Raw genomic sequence first — 20,324 nt, 5'->3', positions numbered from 1 at the left:
ACACCCAGCTGCACATTTGCTGTTAAAGCAGGAGGTTAATCCAGCTAAATCCAAAGCTACTCATCGTGGTTTTTATTGGTATTTGCCAATGGAAGAGGAAAACATTGGGAACAAATCCCACTGTACCGAACCAATGGAAGCTCCTGCTCCACACATCACCAGAGCTTCCTCTCAAAAGCTTTTCCCAAGTTTTACTCAGGATGACGAGTAAAAGATTTCAGTTTTAGGTAATGTGTGCAAATTCTTTACATAACTCCTGATAAATACCCAAACATTCCCCTTCTTTGATCCATCTTCTTTTCCATGCTACATGCAAAGGCAGGGACACAACAGGCATTTAAACTACATTTTCAATCTTAAACTTACTAAGTATCCTTATTATCTGAGGTTATCTCAGTTTATTGTTTTCCCCTCACTTTTTCTACTCTCGGGCCTCCAAAAGGTGGTTAACGTGGCCCAATTAGTCGTACGGAAGATTTGTTTCCACTTGCACAGCAAATCCAGCTTTGATTTTGAAACGTTAGAGAAACGCCGGGTGTCAGACACATCCAAAAAGCCTTCGGTACGTTCCTATGTACATTCCTATGCAACAGGCGCTGCTGCCCCACGTAGCAACACCCACCCTGGACATGGATCTTCCAAGCACGTAACTACTGCATTTTATATTCTCAACAGTCAAAATGCTGCTTTGCAAGTCCAACTTTACAAAAAGATTTTATTGAAAGGATTGAAAAATATTTGTTTTCAACAATATTTAAAACAAGTTGTCAAAGCGTTAACAATATGTAACAGGATTTTTCCTCTTTTATTCCACGCTACATCAGTTGTTAAAACTTCTGAAACTCTCTATTAGAGAATAACTTTAAAATAAAAAAAAATCATTTCCAAGCTTCCATTTTGGCCCTTTGGGAATGGATTTGTAGGTACAGTGACATTTACAAAGCCTTGTGTTAGAGACACTGGTCTCAATCAGCAAAACCCTATGTTATAGTACAGTTTAAACAAGTTACTCTGAGTAAGCTACATCAGCAAAACGAGCTTTTCCTGCCAATAAACCCAAGTCTGTGTGACTTTTTCTCCTGCAGTTCCCCACGCTCTAAGCAGTTAAATAACTCGAGAGCTGTTTAAAGCTCCCCAGCCCACTTGTGAACTAAAAGCCTTGGAAAGTGACTTTGTACCGTTAGATAAATTTGTAACGCATTAACACAACTCGGGCTGCGTTTGGAGGTGAAGCAGCCGGTACAATTCGAATCAAGGTCGGTTTAGGAAGGAGGTGGGAGGTGACTCCTTGCCTGCAGCCGGGCCGGAGCTCTCGCTGATCCACGTCCGGCTGTTGTCAAGCGGCAACAGTCGTGCAAGCAAAACCGCAACGGCTCAAAGGCAGGAACGCAACTGCAGAACGCGATACGTTTGAACACAAGCACTGATCTGGATCTAATCTAGAGGAAGGAGTTCGGTAAACTTGATTACAGATCTCATAAACGACGCACTCTGGAAATTAAAACTCGGCGATTTAGTCAAGAATAGATTTGCTATTATAAAAAGCATAAATAAAAAGTGCTGAATATAGTTTTACCTTTACAAAAAATACTAGATAAGGCTCATGAATCGTTTCGCCTCCCGTCCACAAAGCGATTTCCACTTCCTCGCATGCCTCGCATTCCGCTTCTGTTTCACTTAACACCACATTTACACAGCCGGTACCTCTTCTCAGTTATTGCATGTTTAAATAAGAGTTTCAAAGCAAAATTCTGACACTTCTATAGTTCAAAGAGTAAACAGTTATTAAATAACTGGATACTCCCCCTGGGAAACCCATAAGCAGCTTCAAAACAGTAAGAAACAATTACTTCCAATTCAAGTGGAAGATAAAACCCCAAAGCTCTCTGGATATTCTCCAAGATACCACAAAGTTTGTCTATTTAGACCAAATCAAACCTGTATTCTATTTTACAAAATTTACAAACTGAGTATTCATTTCTATTGACACATTTTCATTGTGATTTGTATCATTCGGCAAGAATTTGCTTCTCTTTTATGGAAAAGTGCTCTCACCTGGATTTAATAAAATTCAACAGACTGGGGCAGCACCCAAAATGGAAGAGACGTTATCTAAACCACCAGAGGAAACAGGTCGGGCAGAGTTCGGAAATGGATGCGTTTCCCGTTACCGCTCTGGACCACATACACTACGTAAGACAATCATGACAAGTTCAAGAGCTGCTCACTCCACTCTCAAAGAAACCCCACCTTCATCAGTCCACAATATTGTGCTACGGTCTTGAATTTAGCAGATAACATCCACTCCTTTAACGACCAATGCAGCAAGACTTTGCAACTGCTAAAGCTTGGATAGTGTGACCACGAGACTGCACCACAGAGAACAGAAATGTAAACATTATACGTCGCTTTGATATTTTTCAGTTAAAGTACAGTACAAACCCTTTTTTCCCCAACCAGGTTTTGTGTTGGGTTTTGTTTGTTTTTTCTTTCATAAAAGCACATACAATAAAATATGTACATAGAGAAGTTAGAAACATTTGAAAGCATCTTAAAAATGTAAATAGGAGACTTAGAATATCTTGCGTGTGCTGAAGGCACCGTTGCTGCTCCCGTCGCAGCCGCCCCGTCCTGCTCCGTGTCGCTCGGCAGCACAGCTGGAAGGCGCCTCTGGAACTCCAGGGCATTCAGGGCCTGCTAGAAGACATTATTTTCTTCAAGACAATAGTGGAACTAGACAATGGAGTAGTAATCGAAGTCCAGATTCTTCTTGAACGCTCTGTTTTTTTTCTATAGTCTCTAATGCTACCGTTTATTCCAGAGAATCCAACAAAAATAAGGAAAAGCAACAGATTGATGTTGCCACCGACAGGGCCTGCGGAGCTCCAAACCAGCTGCAAACTGGAGATCACTGCACTAACCAGCTCAGCCCACACCAACGCTCACCCGAGCTATCTGGGGGTATTCACACGGTGATGCCAGCCAAGGGTCACACACTGGGCAAATGGCCTTAAGATATATACATGTATATTAAAAAAATATAATATTTGTTTTTTACTAGTTCCATCTAGTCATAAAAAACATTCTTCATGAGTGTTTCTTCACAGTGCGTCACATTTGCAAGGAGAAAGTACTTTAAGCGCTTCATGGGGAGCTGTTCTGGGCAGGACATATTGAAGCTAACAAAGAGGAGCTGCTCTTAGAGCCTTTATATGCATCGCAGCCTTAAATCGAATTGCAAATATACCAAATTTAACAGACTATTTTAATGCCATTTTTCTACTGCCACTTTTCTATTATGTATCTACATTCAGCCTACCATGTTATCGGTAAGTTACAGGTTACAATCAAATCTACAGATGTGGTTGGCAATACCAATCAGAAATCACCCATTTTCACATTACTCATTGAAAGGAAATTCAAATTACAACAACCAGAGCCTGATTTCTTCCATTCCTACCCTGGGCGGACAGGAAGCAGCACAATAATTTCCAGACATCAGCAGATCAGACAGATATAAACTATCATCATTATATATGTCTGATGGTGACCACGCTTGTCAGCCGAAATCTTGAAAACCCAAGCGTATAGGAGGGACCCCGCCGCTCTCCATTCCCACCAGTCCTGTGAGACGTAGACACTCAGAATTCCTCTTCTTCAACAGCAAAGTTGTTTTGCTTCTTCCGAACATTCCAGTGTAAGCACTCGGCCAAGCTTTCAAACCAGTCGCTCACAGGATCTCGGAAACAGATGGAAGGAAGGGGATAGCAAGAGGTAGTGATGCTAATACTGCAACGACACAGGAACACCCCGGTCAGCCAAGGGCAGTGAAGAGCAACTTAAAACAATTACCAAAAAATCATCTATTCACTGTCTTACACAGCTATGATCAGCCAATTCACTACAACAGTGAGTTGCCATAATCAAGCAATAACCAAGTCTGCAGGCTCATCTAAAGAGGCAACACAGGGCTTGGAATTGCGAACGGATGCGCTGTGGACAGCGTTCGTTAACAGTGAGGACACCGAACCCACCCCACGATGTCCTGCAGTCTGGTGCTGGGCGTCTCACCAGCAACAAAGGACAAAGGAAAATGTAACAGCACTAAGAAGCCTAGAATCTAACAAAGGGCCAAATCTTATGTCTGAATCATTACTGGTCTCCTGATCTATTATACAGATCTTTCAACCTAAGATGAAATTGTATTTCAGCTCAAATGCGGTGTCACACCAGCTCTACATTCTCCTTCCTGGCAACTTGTATGGAGCAAGAGAAAAAAGAATTCACCCTGAACAAGTCTATCAATCATATATCACACGGTTGCTTTAAATCACCTCCCATTAGGACAAGCCAGCACATTTTGCACATAAAACATGAGGAAACTTCACGCGCTGCATTCTGCTCCCTCACGGCAATAAACAGCGTCCTAAGTGAGCACGAGCAGTCACGGAGATAACAGAGTTCAAACCACGCGGCACGATTCACAGCCACTGCTCACACCAACTCCTGTTGGCAAACCAGGTTTGCATCTTCTCAAACTCCTGAGATTTCTCTTTACGTTAGATTTACAAGTTTTTCTAAAGACGTGTCCATTTTCCTCGCCAAGCATGCGATGGTCTCATGTTTTTGTTTTAACATGTCACCTGCTCTCATAGCTAGAGCTAAAAAACTCATGTTAGAAACTAAATACTTTTAGGGGTTTGTGCTGTGAGACACGTTAGGTTTTACAAAAGCTTGTCTCTTCCCTGCCAGCAACCCTTCTGACAGTCTAAACAGAATGAGAGAAGCACACAAATCAGTATTTCCTGTACTTATAGAGAGATGCTACAATCAAAAAAAGGCTTGACCTGTCTCCATGGCATATTTCCTGCCTCTTCCTTCCGTCAAAGGAGACCCACGCGGTATTCCTGGCGTCTGGGGAGAGCATGATCTGAAAAATCATGAACACCACTGGTTTACATACACTTCAGCAGAAATGACGTGAAATTGTATTAATCAGAATGTCAAAGTATGTATTCCCGTTTTGCAAAATGCTGCACAACTACAGCCCAGCAGGAAGCAGTGTAAAGTATCCTGCTAGTGGGGGGATTATTTAAAACAAATCTGCATTCTTCAGATTTGATCTGGTCCTCCTACCAACGAAAGGATGCAGGAGACACACAGCATCTCCCAACCTCTCCCGCTCTGGTCACGTTCACGTTGTCATTACAAAAGTTTTTAACTTAGAAAGAGAACCAACAAAACAGAAGTGAACCTTGAGTTCCACGCCGGCAGGAACGACAATAGGTCTGAAAGACAAGGAGTGGGGGCAGATCGGCGTGATCATGATCGCAGGAACGTTTGGGTGGATCATAGAAGCTCCTGCTGCAGCTGCATAGGCCGTGCTACCAGTCGGCGTGGAGACAATGACCCCTGCGAAAGGAGCAACGATTTCACCCACGTTAGCACTACAGTCATGCGTTATTTTGGAAGACAACTAAGAAACAGCACTGTTATGAAAATGAGGGGCATTTCACAGAGTTGCAGTGTACCAAACAAAAACTCAGAAACCCTCTCCTAATCCTGGCACAGCACCTTTGTTCTATGGCTTCACCTAAGTTGCATAAACTCCTATATCTCAGGTTACACAACTCTGTAAACAGTGACATGCCTTTTTTTTAAGGGTAAGAGCTTCAAAGATGAGCTTCTGTATTTCAAGAGTTGAGATCTTAGGCCTTCAGCAAATTCCACGTGAGAAAATCCTCCAGTAAAATAGCAACAGTCTGCACACGAGCTGACTGAACTGGAGCAGCAGACTCACCGTCTCCTTGCACTGTTGTTATCAGGTGTCCATTGAGAAAGACGTCTACGTTGGAAAGGTAAGAAGAAGGACCACGATCCACTACGACTTCATTTAGGACCTGTCAAGACATCAAATATCACACACCCATCTGCTATTGCTGACTTGGCAATGTCGTGAATCACAAGCCAGAACATGCTTTGCAGACCTTGGGCAGGTACTACATCAGCAGGAGTTTTTCAAATTAGACTCTACACTTCTGTCTTATCAAGTGCCAGCTGAAGTGGTTTTGTTAAGAATTATTTCCAGAAGGTGCTTACTCAAAGTGCAGGGCTTTTTTGTCACTTATAAAAAAGTCTTTGGGATATCCCGCTTTAGAACTACTACTTTGTTTTCAAAATAAAAGGAAAAGTACAATATTAACACTTATGATTACAGAGAGTAATGATGTACAGCTCTTCATTATTTACAGAATCACAGAAGCACAGGATGTCAGGGGTTGGAAGGGACCTGGAAAGCTCATCCAGTGCAATCCCCCCATGGAGCAGGAACACCCAGCTGAGGTTCCACAGGAAGGGGTCCAGGCGGGTCCTCCTTCTTGCCCTTTTTGAAGACTGGAGTGTCATTTGCTTTCCTCCAGTCCTCAGGCACCTCTCCCGTTTCCCAAGACTTGGCAAAGATGATGGAGAGCGGTCCAGCAATGACCTCAGCCAGCTCCCTCAGCACCCGCGGGTGCATCCCATCCGGACCCACGGATTTATGGATGTCCAGATTGCCTCACTGCTCCCTAACCCAGTCCTCATCAACCCAGGCAAACTCCTCCATTGTCCTCCTTCCCCTGGGGCCTCAGCCATACGGGGCTCCTCAGGACAGGCTCCGGCAGAGCAGACAGAGACAAAGAAGCATTCAGTAACTCTGCCTTCTCTGTATGTTCTGTCACCAATCCGCACACCTTGTGGATTAGAGCAACATGCATCTATCCCACACTACCGGGCTAATGTAAGTAACCTAGTGAAAAGGGGAAAGTCATAATAAAACAAATACAAAGCAATTTACAAACTGCATATTAGTGGTTTTTTGCTTGTTTTGCACTCTGACCTGATATTGCATAATTTGCTTGCCCACTTCTTTCTCTATATTTGCCGACACTACTCCATTCTCTTCTATCCCGTTTTGCACTGTGGTTTTCTCCCTGTGCTCTTTCACCACCTTGACTTTGAGCCTGCTCCGCAGAACGAGCGCTGCATTGCCTGCAAGCCAAACAGAAGGGAAAGTACAAAAAAGCTACGGCAGGATAGCAAGCAAAGCCCTGTCACGACTAGCAAACTACAAAATGCCATCCGTCTATCACCCGCGCATTCAACATGCCCAATTTCAGTCACAAGATTAATTGTCTACATTTGGTTAAAGCTCAAAACCCACTTTACTTGTTTACTCCACACAGGCCAGAATTGTTTCTCAGCTGTTTTCCTTTACAGAACAGCACAGAAAGCAGCACTGAATGGGTCAATGCGATAACTTTGTTAGTTCAGCATACAGTTCTTGTGACTCAGTCTTACAGGACAACCTAAATGAGTTAGTTAAGAAAGCGTACTAGTCTTGGAAAAAGCTACAGAAAACGTCACGAAAAGAAGCACCACACCTCGTCCCCTTAAATTTACCTTCTATAACCTGAGTGACTTGGGACTGAAAATTCTCAAAATTAAATGGAGTAAGAAATCCAAGGGATCCCAGATGAAAAGCCATAACGGGAGGGACACTACCCTATCAATAAAGAAGAGAATTTAAAAGCTACTGAATAAAAGCAATTCATACTTCAACTGATCGCCTGTAAATATTTTGACTATTGATGTCAACCGAGCATAATAAAAACAACACATTACATACGTTGTTTTCAAAAGGTATAGGCTTGATAAAGAAAAAAAACCCACATAGACAAAACGAAAACCCCACAACCACCAAGTACTTCAAAAATAAAAGAGCTCTTTAAGTCCATTTCCCATAAAGACCAACCTGGAAAAGCGAGGAAGCATAAAGTAAGGTCCCATCTCCTCCCAGGCATATGATAAAGTCTATCTGATTGGAGATATCATCATAATCTAGAAGCAATATTGAAATACAAGGTTTTAATTAAGTTTTATCAGCAGACTTAACTTCCTACCATAAATTAAGTGCAGCACGCCAACATTCACTCACCAATATAGAAACACAACTAAGGTGTAACAACAAAAAGCACATTAATGTAACAAACTTAACCCAAGGACTAAGGAAACACCAAGACAAATAAGGCATACACTTCAATTTTACTTTCAAGACATTCTTCATACCTTCTCTGAAGGTGCAGAATTTCTTCTTCACTGGTCCAAAATTATCATCATTAGCTATAGCAGGGTCTTCCAATACCTTTTTTTCTACATACACTATCATGTTGTTCTCCTTAAGAGAGGTAAGATAAGCTTGTTAACAGCCTCTTAAAACAACAAAATATTTGACTCTCCCCATAATTTGCAGCAGTTTAGAACACATGATTAATGTTTTACAGAAGTGGGCTACACCTCTTGGTTGTGGCGTTTCATTTCCATTTTGCGTGGTCTAATTCTAACGGGAATTTCGCAGCATGCACCGACCATCTAATAAATTAAACTAAACTTTGGAATATAGATTACACGATGCGGTCACATTGCTACGGTTGTTCAAGGCTTAAAAGATTAAGCTTTTTCTATCCCACCCCCTGTCATAACAGAACTGCAAACAGAATGAAGGGAAGTTTGGATTTTTCTTTTTAAGCTCTGTACTTAAGTACTGATCTTAAGCTCTGAAACAAGTTCTACAGCTTCCAGTGGCAATGGGTGAAACGATTTGTTTGCACTTGACAATTCCACACACTGCACAGAACCAGTAACTGAAGACAGTTTGGATGGAAGATGTTTGATTTTGTTAGCAAATGGAATGTAGATGTCGTTACCTCGGTAAGATACACACAGAGCTCTTTGAAAGGCTGCAGCAGGCTGGCATCACGGATCTTTTTAATAACGAGGACGCTCTTGGGAGGTTTGTTCCACGTCAACCGCTGGCTTGCTGGATCCTGAATGTGCCTGGAGGACAGAAAACCAGACGCTGTTACCCTGGGACTCCCACCTTAAACCTTAAAGGGCTCAGGAACCCGTGCACTACAACTCCACTACAACGGCGAGGCAAACACTACAGGTAGGTACGCACAGCGAACTTCTGTGCTGAATGTCTTTAAAACTCTAATCTATATATTAATTCCATTTTAATGTTGATCCCCAAACAAGCTTATTTGCTTAGAGCTACACAACTACTACTGTAAATTAATAGAAAAAATACACTTTTAAAGTATTTTTAAAGGAGTGTCTGCCTGCTGGCAGGACAGCATTCCAAGACTTGGGAACCTCAAGAACTAAACATAGGTACAAAACTAATTTTTCAGCTTTCAGGAGTGCTCACCGACAGAAACCCCATGTTGTAGTTGATTTAGGAACACTCAGCTTTATTTTCCTTCTTCATTTACAGCTGCTTCTAAGCTACATAACTCCTGGTTGCGTTTCGCACATTACAAGCATCCCATCCTTTTCCATACAGCGCAGGTGTAATCCATAAAGCAAAGCAGATTAGTTTAAATGCTGAACAAGCCCAATTTACAAAGAGATTTGGATTTAGCACTTCAAGGGTTAAAATAAAACAGATGATGATGCTGGAGGTGGAATCACCTGCTCATTTTACTTTCCAAAGTGCCTACATTCTACATATAAGTACAGTATAAGGCAGTTTTGAAGATACCACACACAATCCCAAATATCACCATGAATCTGAGATGACTATGACCAACCAGTAGCTAAACTGAATATAAAACCACCCCCAAAACCATTTCCAGACAACCAGGCTACCATCTAAATCTGGCCAAGAACCAAAGATTGCAGTGCTGGCTTGCACTGAGTAAATCTAGAACTAATAGACTAACAGGGACTCCATTCGAACGCCAGGCAGGCTGCCTCTTCAACCACACTCACCAGCTCCATGTAGTTCTACAAAACGAAAAGTTATTTGTAACATGCTTTAAGATCTTCATGTTTCTTTCCTGAAGTCAGGCAAACGCAACAGCTCACAAAAAAAAATAGAGGCTGAGGCTTTGATCACTCATTAATGAGCTGATATCTCAAAAGACAACATTTTTTACGATATTTTTTTCCGGTTAAGTATTACGATCCGTCCAAACAAAAAGCTGTGCGGCTTCGCAAAAAAATCCTTTATCGCAGATCTTCAAAGGCCAGATTTCCAAAGCAAAACCCCATTTCAAGAGTTTCAAACCAGGTATTTCGCCTCCCCTCTCCTCCGCAACACAAGCACCTGATTCTGTTTTCACTGAACAGTTATTCAGCTCATCCTGCGTAACAGGCTTCAGAAAGCAGGTTTTTCAATACAACCACCAATACCAGCACTTGCAGACCTTCACGAACTCATGCTCACACATCAAAACAATTCCAGTGAAGGGAGTTTAACAATATCACTGACCGCAGGGAAGAAAAACCGAAACAAAAAGGTCTTGCTTGGTTTTAGAAGCCGCACCAAAAACCTCAGGTATTGTAAGAACAGTCATTCACAATTCGTTCTTCAAACAGCCCTTTTTCCTCCCCTGGCCCGTTTCTCCGCAGCTATTCTGAACAGGCAAAGCAGATTGTTCCTGCACGCCGCGTGTGCTCAGCATCGCCCGCACCTCCCGCACGCAGGGACCTGGACCCTGCGCTTATAAGGACGAAACTGGTCCAGCCCACAGGGAGGAGCGCGATCCCACAGCCGGGCTGGGCTTTCCAAGAACCGCGGCACCCCCAGCAGCTTCACAACCCGCAGCCAGAATAAGGAAGTTCAGATTTATCATAAACTGCGAGATTTCCGCCACACCTTGGGAGGAAAAGCCAGGCTGTTCTGAGGCTGCTGCTGGCCAGGTAAAGATACAGGCAATAAACACCTCATTCAAATACTTTACATTTAACTGAAAGAGTCACGAAATACAACTTTTTTAAAAGATAAAAATAGGGGCCACTAATGTGGTTAATCTGTGGAACTCTGAGATTCCTCATCTGACCAAGTCGAACCCCCATTTAGTGAGCATATAATACACAGGGTAAAAAGCTACATTTTTATACCATCCAACCTACAAAATTAAAATGTTTATATGCCTGCAAAGCAGAAACCAACCCTTATTTTCACATTAAATTCATCAGCAGTCTAAAAGCAAACTCGCCTTAATGGTATTGATACACGTAAAGTGCCATAGATGAAATACAAAAATTCAAGGTACCAGCTCAAGCACGAAACCCCAGGGCGGGAGAGGTTGTCACAGATTGCGCAGCACACAGAGCCACTGCTCCTCCTGTCCTTGTGCTGTCCGTGAAAATTCGGGTTCCTCCGTCATTCAGAAACACTGATTTGACATATTTCAAGTTGAGGAAACAAACAAAATGCTACTAATAGCTTTGCCATTTCAGAATGAGATTGCTATAAGGGTGTTTAATACACATAGCAAGTTCACTGCCAATCACAGAACGTCAGGGACTGGAAGGGACCTTGAAAGCTTGCAGCAAGCACTCCAACCAGCAAAACCACTGTAAAGCCATACATAGAAACACTGGTTATGTCCTACCATCCCTTGGGAGAAAAAAAACAATGACATTCAAACCCATATGATAGTTTTCAACATGCAGATCAAGCTCCTGCACACGTAACGAGGTTTTACTTGAGAATACAGCTCAGCAGTGCCCTCCACTCTCTCAGCCTGACTTTCTAAATGGGCAAAGAGTGACAAAAACAGCGGGCCAGTTCCGGCAATGCCAACCCCACGCTGGCCATCAAGCAACATGAACGTCTCTAAATATCGTGTAAAGTGCAAACAATGCTGATTAACAGGCAAAGAACGGCAAAGCAAACTTATTTTATAGAATAAGCATAATACCATTCATTTCACAAGTACTTACATAATCGTTTTGGGATTTTGCAGCATACAGGCCTTTGGTCCGAATGTGGTCACTGGGCATGGTCCATGCAAGGAGCGTGTTCTCCTAAAAATAGACATAAAATACAACCAATAAGCAAAAGAATGTGATGACAAACTGGGTATAATTAGCTCCCCAACCAACTAAACCACTTCTACGAAACAGTTGCACTAGGCAATTAATTAAAATACACAACATAAGCCAGGGCTTTTGTTTATATAGTGTAAGCACTTTCTCTTCCGTAATATTTTGGCACACGTTAGGTTTTGCTGACAATGAGCAAGCAAACAACTAGGCACACGCACAACAAAGCGAGCCCAAGACCCTTGTTTTCAGGCCATGTTCTCAGCCAAACAAACCTGCAATGCCTGTCACTTGTGTCACCAGCATGTGTAAAGGTTTAGTCTGCATCAGTTCCTAAATGACACCAGCGGCTCTGCTGCAGACACCACAACCATGATACTTTTATTTTCTATATTTCCTGAAGCACTATATCTTACCTAAGAGCACATAACGTTAGAACAGGACACGCAGAATGATCACACCTGGTATAAATACACACAAAATAGCTTAAGGTGTGCTCTTGGTCTCGATAAGTTACGGTAACGCGTCCACACGAGGCTGCTCAGTGTAAGTCTTGACAAGCACTTCCTATGACATCTCCAACACCAATACAACACCTTCTGACTTTTTTGGTGATCAAGCCCCAGAAATGGTGTCCTGACCACTGAAACACTTTCTTACTGTTTAAATCTTTGCACTCAATAAATTAATGAAATGCAAATCCTCCAGTTCTAAGGTATACGGAGATATATATCTGCAGTACCAGGCTTCAGTTCATTTTATTACATACTAGGTTGGGTCTCCTTGGTTTTTTGCTTTGTTTTTTTCCCCACTACCCACATTTGCCTTTTATAGGTTACATTTAAAACAGTCCCCTTCTCTTCCCATCACCCACAAACAAACAGAACCCAGGATCTTGACTGGCTATTTGAGCAGAGCTTTCATTAACCATAAACGTATTTTTTTCCGGGTACCGAGGGCTGAGATTAAGGCAGGCACAGACAACCGACAGGTAGAAAAAAATGCTCATTTCTTCCATTTATTTATGTAAAAAGTCCTAACGTGATCTTCGTCTTCAAACAGACGAGCTCCGAAACATCATTCACCCTCAAGCTCCAATCCCACCCGGCAGACAGGATTACCCCTGGCTCTAGGATGAGATTATGTGAGCAAGTCAGAACTGTTCTGCCTTGTGTCCCTCCCACCTCCTTCAGCAAATCTGCACACGGAGGAAAACTTACTCAAATCATGGAACTGCTGGAACATTATGTAAATGCTGCTCGAATTATTCCATTAAAAAGAAGGGGGAAATATGCCTTTCCTGTGCTTAATTCAATTACCACAGGAACTGGTAACTGATCTACTGCTTGGCAGTAACAAATCATGACTGCACTGCCTTCTATTGTGTGTATTATAAAGCAGCTCAGACCAGCCTGATGACTCACTCCTAATACTTACAAAACATTCAGAAATCTAATAAAAATCAAAACCAGACAACAGATTAAAAATATATTATTAAGGAATAACAGTAACATCTTATTGTTCCATATCTAATAAAATATGCGTGTGTAACATCTGAATTCCAATAATGAAAATGAGTATTTAATTTGCTACATCGAACACACGAAAGTGATTTTTGTTTTCCAAATATTTTTTTCATCTATAAACCCAGGCATGTCTAATCCAGTCAGATAAGATTATTACTGTTTTATAACGTTTACCTTATTTATATTAAAACAGAAAAATTAGTGAGGACTGACATAATTAGAGATGAATGTGTGTACCAATATGTGCAAAGGAATGGTTAAGTCTCTATTGCTTGTGAACAATTACACTTTAAATAGGGATAGTTAAATAACACCTTGGCAACATCACCTCCCACTTCTTGCTCCACCCAAGGCTCTCACAAATAACTGTCTTTTTTGCAATATTTACAATGGGAACAAAGATCACAAAATCAAAAGTCCTCCCCACGCCGCCCACATGACGAGAGCAGCTGGATCAGAAACCTGGCTCAAAGCGAAGTGGGTGTTTCTCAGCACCACAAAACGACCTGCGAGCACAAACTTACCTCGTGCTGCCTCACATCACCACACAACCTGAACGCTCAGGTTTTTAACGACCAGCACTAGAGCTCTACCTAGAGCACTGGTAAAACATTTCAGACGCGTCTCTAGTGTTGACTGACTCTTCTTTCTGAGAGCACGAACGCTGCAGATGCGCCTTTTGGCAGCTCTGCTCTTAGGCTGCCCCCACGTTCAACCCTTTCCCTTCACTCTGCACTCGCAACCTTTTGAAATGTGTTTTAAGAACCCCATAAAAGCAGCTTGTTGAACAAGAGGTAAAAGTTCTGCCAACTAGTTAAAGATCTGGAACCAAGAACAAACCTGTTCCTTTCTTGTGACCTGAGCTACTATCAAGCTATGAATTAACACCGCTCGGTTCAAATGCGCCTATATTTTACTTCTGGAAGGTACGTAAAGCTTCTGAAGCTAGGCTGAAATACAACAAATATCACAGTATCCAAAGTCCAAACCTGCCCCAAACCCCTGGGAGCTGAGTACCTGTGCACAATGAGCTCCTTACATTTGAATATTAACATTTTGTGTTTATCTGCTTATAAACAATAACCCTCTAAGCTTTTACAGGAGTAACGTGTTGTCTTGCTGAAGCTGTATATGCACGTATAGAAAGTTGCTGAAATATCTAAAAAAAAAAAGCACTTTTAAGATGCACCATGAAGCACTGAAACAGAAGGCAGGTCCCACAATGGCCAGAACATATTTACATGCAAGTCAGTTCAGAGATGACCACCCAACATGGCCACTTCAGAAAATGAAGCTCTTTGCACAGCATGGCCCACCATAGAATCACTCAATAACCATCTCTCTATTGCAACTAAACGCTATTTTTATTTCTCTTCATCATCACTTGTCACAGCTGCAAGACTACAGTTGTGTAAAAAGAGAAGCGAAAATTAAAATCCGGGTAATTTCAAAAATTTTCTTAAAGGTAGCAAGGATAGGAAGAAGTAAGAGCCCTACCGGAATTCCTTGGTGCTTCCCAGGGCTGGTGAAGCAGACAAACTTCGCGACTTCGCTCGTCCCCGGCTCGTATTGCTCCACTCCTCATCATCATGACACGTTGAGCAATGATACGCAGAATCGGAGCTCACGTCAGCCTTACTGGGACACAGTTTGTCTCGATTCATCTCCATCCTGGAAGTGAAGGAACCTCAGCGAGAGAGAAATTCAATTCCTATGGAAAAACACCAGGAGAAAGGGGATTGGGAGAGGAAAAATTTCAGTATTAGCAAAGCTAACAGAGTGAGTTTGAAACACCAAGTTCACAGACTTTGATAAATTCACCAGAATTAAAACACGTATGTTCCCAGGTTTAGAAGAGGCTCAGTAGAAGGTTGTCTCAAGGCCAGCACAAATTCACATCTCTGGTTATATACAGGATAAAATAAATTTATTTTCAATACAGAAAAGGACGAAAAGCTTCACATATTTCCCAAGGAATCAAGAATAAAGTCTCCTATTGGACGATACATATATTAAATAAATAAAACTAAAATACTCTAAGCTATAACAGAAAAAACCCCATCAAAGTAAGCAAAAAAATATAATAACCTTAACAAACTTTAGTTCTTCGCAAAAACAAGATGAATAGCAAACTGAACAGAGAAAAAAACAAGTTGGAGGCCGATACCAACGTTCTTAAATCACTTGTGACAAACTGGGGAGATGGTCCAAAACAAACAAGACGAAATAAGGACAAATGTGCAATATTCCACAAATAATCAGCACAAACAGCTGGCTAGGCGGCAATTTTTCAGAAGTAGAAGAAAAACCAAACCCAAACTTTAAATAACCCTCCTTCCCCAAAAGTGTTAGAAATCCCCTATGTAAGTTCTCATCATTATTTGAAGCGAGTAGGAAGAAGCCGTACCCCGCGGAGGATGGGCTGTAACTTCATCACGACCATTAGAGAGGACACGGCTCTGGAAAACACCCACAGAGTAACAATAACCGGCTCTGAAGGTACCAGAGGATGACAAGCTCTGTAATTCTACAGATCCTTTATCTCACAGCATCCAAACTTTTAGATAACAAAAGCATCAATAAAATGGAGTTGTAACTTTAGAACAAGCACCGGCTCATTACTAAATGACACAGAACCACCACCTAATCAAATTAGAAAATACTCCTGCTCCTGGTATAGATCATGCTTACCATAAAGAACACCACTGCGCAGAGGTACAATTGCTGCCAGCCATTAATAATTTATAAGACCCTGCACTTGCAAAGATATCAATGTTTAGCTCTTGGTTACTCATTGCTCAGTATCACCTGTGGCTGTGACTTGGGAAACAGTAATTGCGAAACATTTGCGATTTTTTACAACTAAAATTAGAAAAATGTAACTCCATATTTAGACAACTTTAAGCTCAATATAAACTTTGTGCCAGTTGATTTATGCACATAATTACTCTGATTGGGCAAGCACATATGTAAAACCTGATCCAATATAAATTGTTTTCATTTGTATTAGCTTTTACCACGACCTCACCAAGGTTCATTAATACATCTCTGGCTGCTGCTGAACCAGCTACACAAATGAGCTATTCCGACTGGAAAGGGTCTCCCAGCACCTGTGTGTGCATGAGGAAGGTTCTTAAATGGTCTGTTCTTTAAACCATCAGCTAACTACCACCATTCTTACTCCAGAGATCCCAGACTTTATTTGAAGTATTTTCATCTGACAGATGCTGCCAGTCTGGAAAATCAGATTAGCACAAAACTGGGAGTAAGACGGTGTGCAGACGTACTAAATACAGCCTAAGAACCTGCTATTCCTTCCATGTAATACTTTCCAACTCAGGATGTTTTAACTACAGCTTACGCCATGCACTGTTTAATTAACGTTCCCTCACAAGACCTCTATTAAATAAGCAGATCTGACATAAGGATAAAACTATCACTGAGCAGCTTCCAGGATTGCATCCAAAACAATTCAGGCACATATTAACAAACCAGCGAAAAGGCTGCTCTGGTCTCTGTAGAAGTATTTAGATGTTCAGAATGAAGGACTATTGAGACAGTATTAACGTTTAATATTATATTTCTGATGGTAACACAATTCTAAGCTTTCATTTCTATGTAATTCACATCCAGGTGGCCAAGTAAGAGTTATGTGCGTTTGCACCTTGCAAAGCCACCTTCTCCACTGTTTGATCGCACTGAATAGCATGCAAAGAAATAGGATCTTCTGCTGCCAACAGCCACACGAGAAGCACAAGGCTGCAAATCATCAAGCAATTTAGATTTTTTTCTTTTTAATAAGCACGCTTGTGTTATTGTGTAACAAGCTTTTTCCTGTCAAACGCATTGCCTCAGATTGTCACGATTATTCGATTACCGCAGGGTCATCCTCACCAAATACTCACACTACTTTTAAAACGCCTTCAAGACTGCAGCACTTCTACTCATTTCTTAGAAATTACATCAGCCATTCAAAACTCCATCTTGTATTAGGGCAGAAGAGGAAGATGCTATATCCAAAAATGATGCCACTTGCCCCTTTGCTACAGACCCGTTTGCTTAATCATGTAATTCTGTGGAGACTTTTTATTATTATATTTTCCTGAAGAAAGCACTTCAACAGAGGTTATACCCCTCTGACTCCATCCTTAAAGCACTAAACCTCCTCTCACCCAAAAAAAGAAGGAACAACTGTGTGGGCTTGACAAACCTCCCTTCTTGGTTTAGTTTAGAACTTCATATTCTAGTGTGCCTGAGGAAACAAGAACCAAAACAATATTTCATATTGAAATGTAGCGGTCTGACAGTGGTTGAAGTTTAGTAGCGTGTTTTTCGATTACATACTCCAGTGCTATTTCTACTAAAACCAGACAGTCTGACTGTCACATGTTTAATATCCAGGGAAAACAAGTCCATTTGTTAACCCTTCTGCTTCGGAAACACCGACACACATAAGTTTCCAAGGAACCGGTATTAATAACCATTAATAATGTAATAACATCAATATCACCGACCCTTTAACCACAAGTGTGGATGTTCGAACAAACGAGGAGGTGCGTCCCACACAGTCGATGTGTGAGCAGGGAGATCCGGGCCAGGTGAGGTGGGTTTACCTGTTGTCCCCTGCGGAGATGTCCGCGCCCAGGGCTCTCACCGGGGCGCACCGAGCCCCGGCTTTGCCGGCGCTCCCCGAGCCCCGCGGCGGGACCGCCAGCCCGCGCTCCCCGGTGCCTCAGGGCCGGGCCGGCCGGACCAGCCGCCGGGGATGCAGCCGCCGCGGTTCCCGCCCCGCCTGGCACCCGCGGCCGGGCCGCTCCACCCCGGGCCCTGTCGCCGCAGAGAAGCGCACCGGGGACTCGAACCGGTGGCCTGCCAGGAAGCCGACTGGCACGGCCGAGCTCCCCCGGAGACTCTCCTCAGCACAACCGCCCGTGACTCACCCCGGCTGCTCCCCGTCCGGCGGAGCGTCCCCACCCCTGCTCCCTCAGAGGCCGGCGCGTCGGCCCCGGCGGTGGTGGCGGCGGCCGCGGCTGCTCCCGGGCGGTGCGCGGGGCCGGCGGACCCTGCGCGCCTCCATCGTCCTCTGCCCGCCTCCCGGTAGCGCCCGCCCCGCGCAGGGGCAGCGCGCATGCGCAACAGCACCGCCCCGGCTCCCGGCCTCGCTGCGCATGCGCCCTGTCAGCTCCGGCTGGTCTCTGTTTTCGCAATTAGAAATTAGCCAGAGAAGGAATCAAAGCCCAGCAGAAGTTTGAAAACGCCTTTCTGTCCTCGATCTGAAACCGAATTTTGAGCGGGGGGGAGGGGAAGAGAAGCGTTTGTTTTCGGTGAAATCATCGGGAACTTGGTCACAAACTTCAGCAGATACAGCAAGAGGCTCCTTCTAACTGCGAGCGATAGAACGATCCTTCCCAGTTACCAAAATCAACCAGGTTTTCTAATTTCTACATCGCGTTTTCAACCGTTCTACTTCAAAGAGCTCCCAGACCCAAACACGCAGCTCCCTGGGGTGTACGCCAGGCTGAACCCACCGAGTGGAACCAGTTGCCCCACTTGGGAATGCTGTCATTTGGGAGTTTTTCTTTTCCTTCTTCCTTCATGTGGAAAATTATGTTTTGAGGAAACTGGGGAGCTGCAAGGAAGTGACAGTAACTGGTGAGACAAACTTGACAGAGAGGAAGCGGTTGCTACATCTGGGGAAACACCATGGGTAACGTTACACCATTTCATAAAAAGTGCAGTATTTTGAGTCACAATTGCTCTTCCCTCCTCACTCCCAACAATGTTGAGAGTCCAGCCTGCGTGAATTGAGGAAACAGTGCAGGGTTCTATGGAGTTAACGCTATCTTGGAGACTGAAATATCTTCCAGGTGCTGACATAGATGTTCAGACTGTAAAGAGACAACAGCACAGGGCACTAGGGAGGAACATGCCAAAGCATTAATCCACAAAGCTGCAGTAAAATAGCACGTTCAGCAGAGAGGAACGATGTTCAGATGCGGTGCCTTTGCCCTGTCCAGACCCCGTTCCTGACTACAAAAGCTACCCAAGGAGTCCATTTTCATTTCAGTGCGCACTTGGGATGAATATTTCCAAATTCATTAAGGTGAAAGAGATAAATCACCACTAGAACCAGTTGCCACAAGAATATATTGGCTGTTAAAATGTAAACATTCTGAAGTGACAGGGTTTTTTTCCCCACGTGCAGTAACTTCATAGAGTTGCTCAGTGTTTTGCAAGAGGCACAAACTCGGCAGCATGATGAACACTTATCCCCATTAATTGGTGGAGATAAGGCTGCTAATCAGCTGAGCCTATCCTATTTATAAAAGAGCTGCGGTTACAAGAGCAGCTCTGAGCTGCCCAGGTTCAGCAGTGACCTTGGAAACTCTTCTTGCTGCTCTGGATGAACATAACAGGCCGTAACAGCCCAGCCCTCCTTTACGTACTGATGTGCCACGAGAAATAGAAGTGTCTTGTGTCACTTTTGAGCACGTCCTCCCTCACACCACGGCCAGGATGGTGCAGCTCAGCACTCTCACCCACCTTGTGCTTCCTTCCTCCCAGGGAAGGTACTGGGGAAAAATAAAGAGAAACATCAGTGGTAACATTGAGAAATAAGCACAAAAACCTGCTGCTTTTTTCTGTTAAGGGTCTCAGGTCTGTGAAATATGATTTGACTGGCTTTAGATTAACATATAAAAGATAAGTTAACAAAAATGCTCTTGCGTGTTTAACTAACTACGCAGAAGAGCAGTGCCTGGTACAGAGAGGCTCTCTTCAGTCTCCAGCTACAACCCAAACCCACCTCCAGCAGAAGCTATTTCCACCAAACCGGAAACAATTAACTAATTTTCTCTATTAGCACCTAACAGCGTGGAAGAATGTAGTTCTCACCTCTCAAATTTAATTTCAAACAGCCTCTGA

The 20,324-nt window shown here is 43.1% G+C and overlaps 1 protein-coding gene across 1 annotated transcript; it reads right to left on the bottom strand.

Moving 5' to 3' along the window:
- Positions 1-687: 687 nt before the first annotated feature.
- On the bottom strand, positions 688-18,490 carry NADK (NAD kinase). Its single transcript, XM_065855178.2, has 12 exons — positions 18,341-18,490; positions 14,898-15,111; positions 11,773-11,856; positions 8,745-8,874; positions 8,107-8,215; positions 7,793-7,878; positions 7,441-7,543; positions 6,878-7,029; positions 5,801-5,900; positions 5,255-5,412; positions 4,848-4,930; positions 688-3,789 (listed from the first exon to the last, which is right to left on the bottom strand). The coding sequence occupies exons 2-12, from the start codon at positions 15,068-15,070 to the stop codon at positions 3,642-3,644; spliced, it is 1,326 nt and encodes a 441-aa protein (XP_065711250.1). The 5' UTR covers positions 15,071-15,111; positions 18,341-18,490; the 3' UTR covers positions 688-3,641.
- Positions 18,491-20,324: the final 1,834 nt, after the last annotated feature.

This window comes from Patagioenas fasciata, chromosome 23, assembly GCF_037038585.1.
Source record: "Patagioenas fasciata isolate bPatFas1 chromosome 23, bPatFas1.hap1, whole genome shotgun sequence".
Lineage (NCBI taxonomy): Eukaryota > Metazoa > Chordata > Aves > Columbiformes > Columbidae > Patagioenas > Patagioenas fasciata.
Note: the sequence above shows the minus strand (reverse complement) of the source record. Positions and strands in the feature narration are given on the sequence as shown.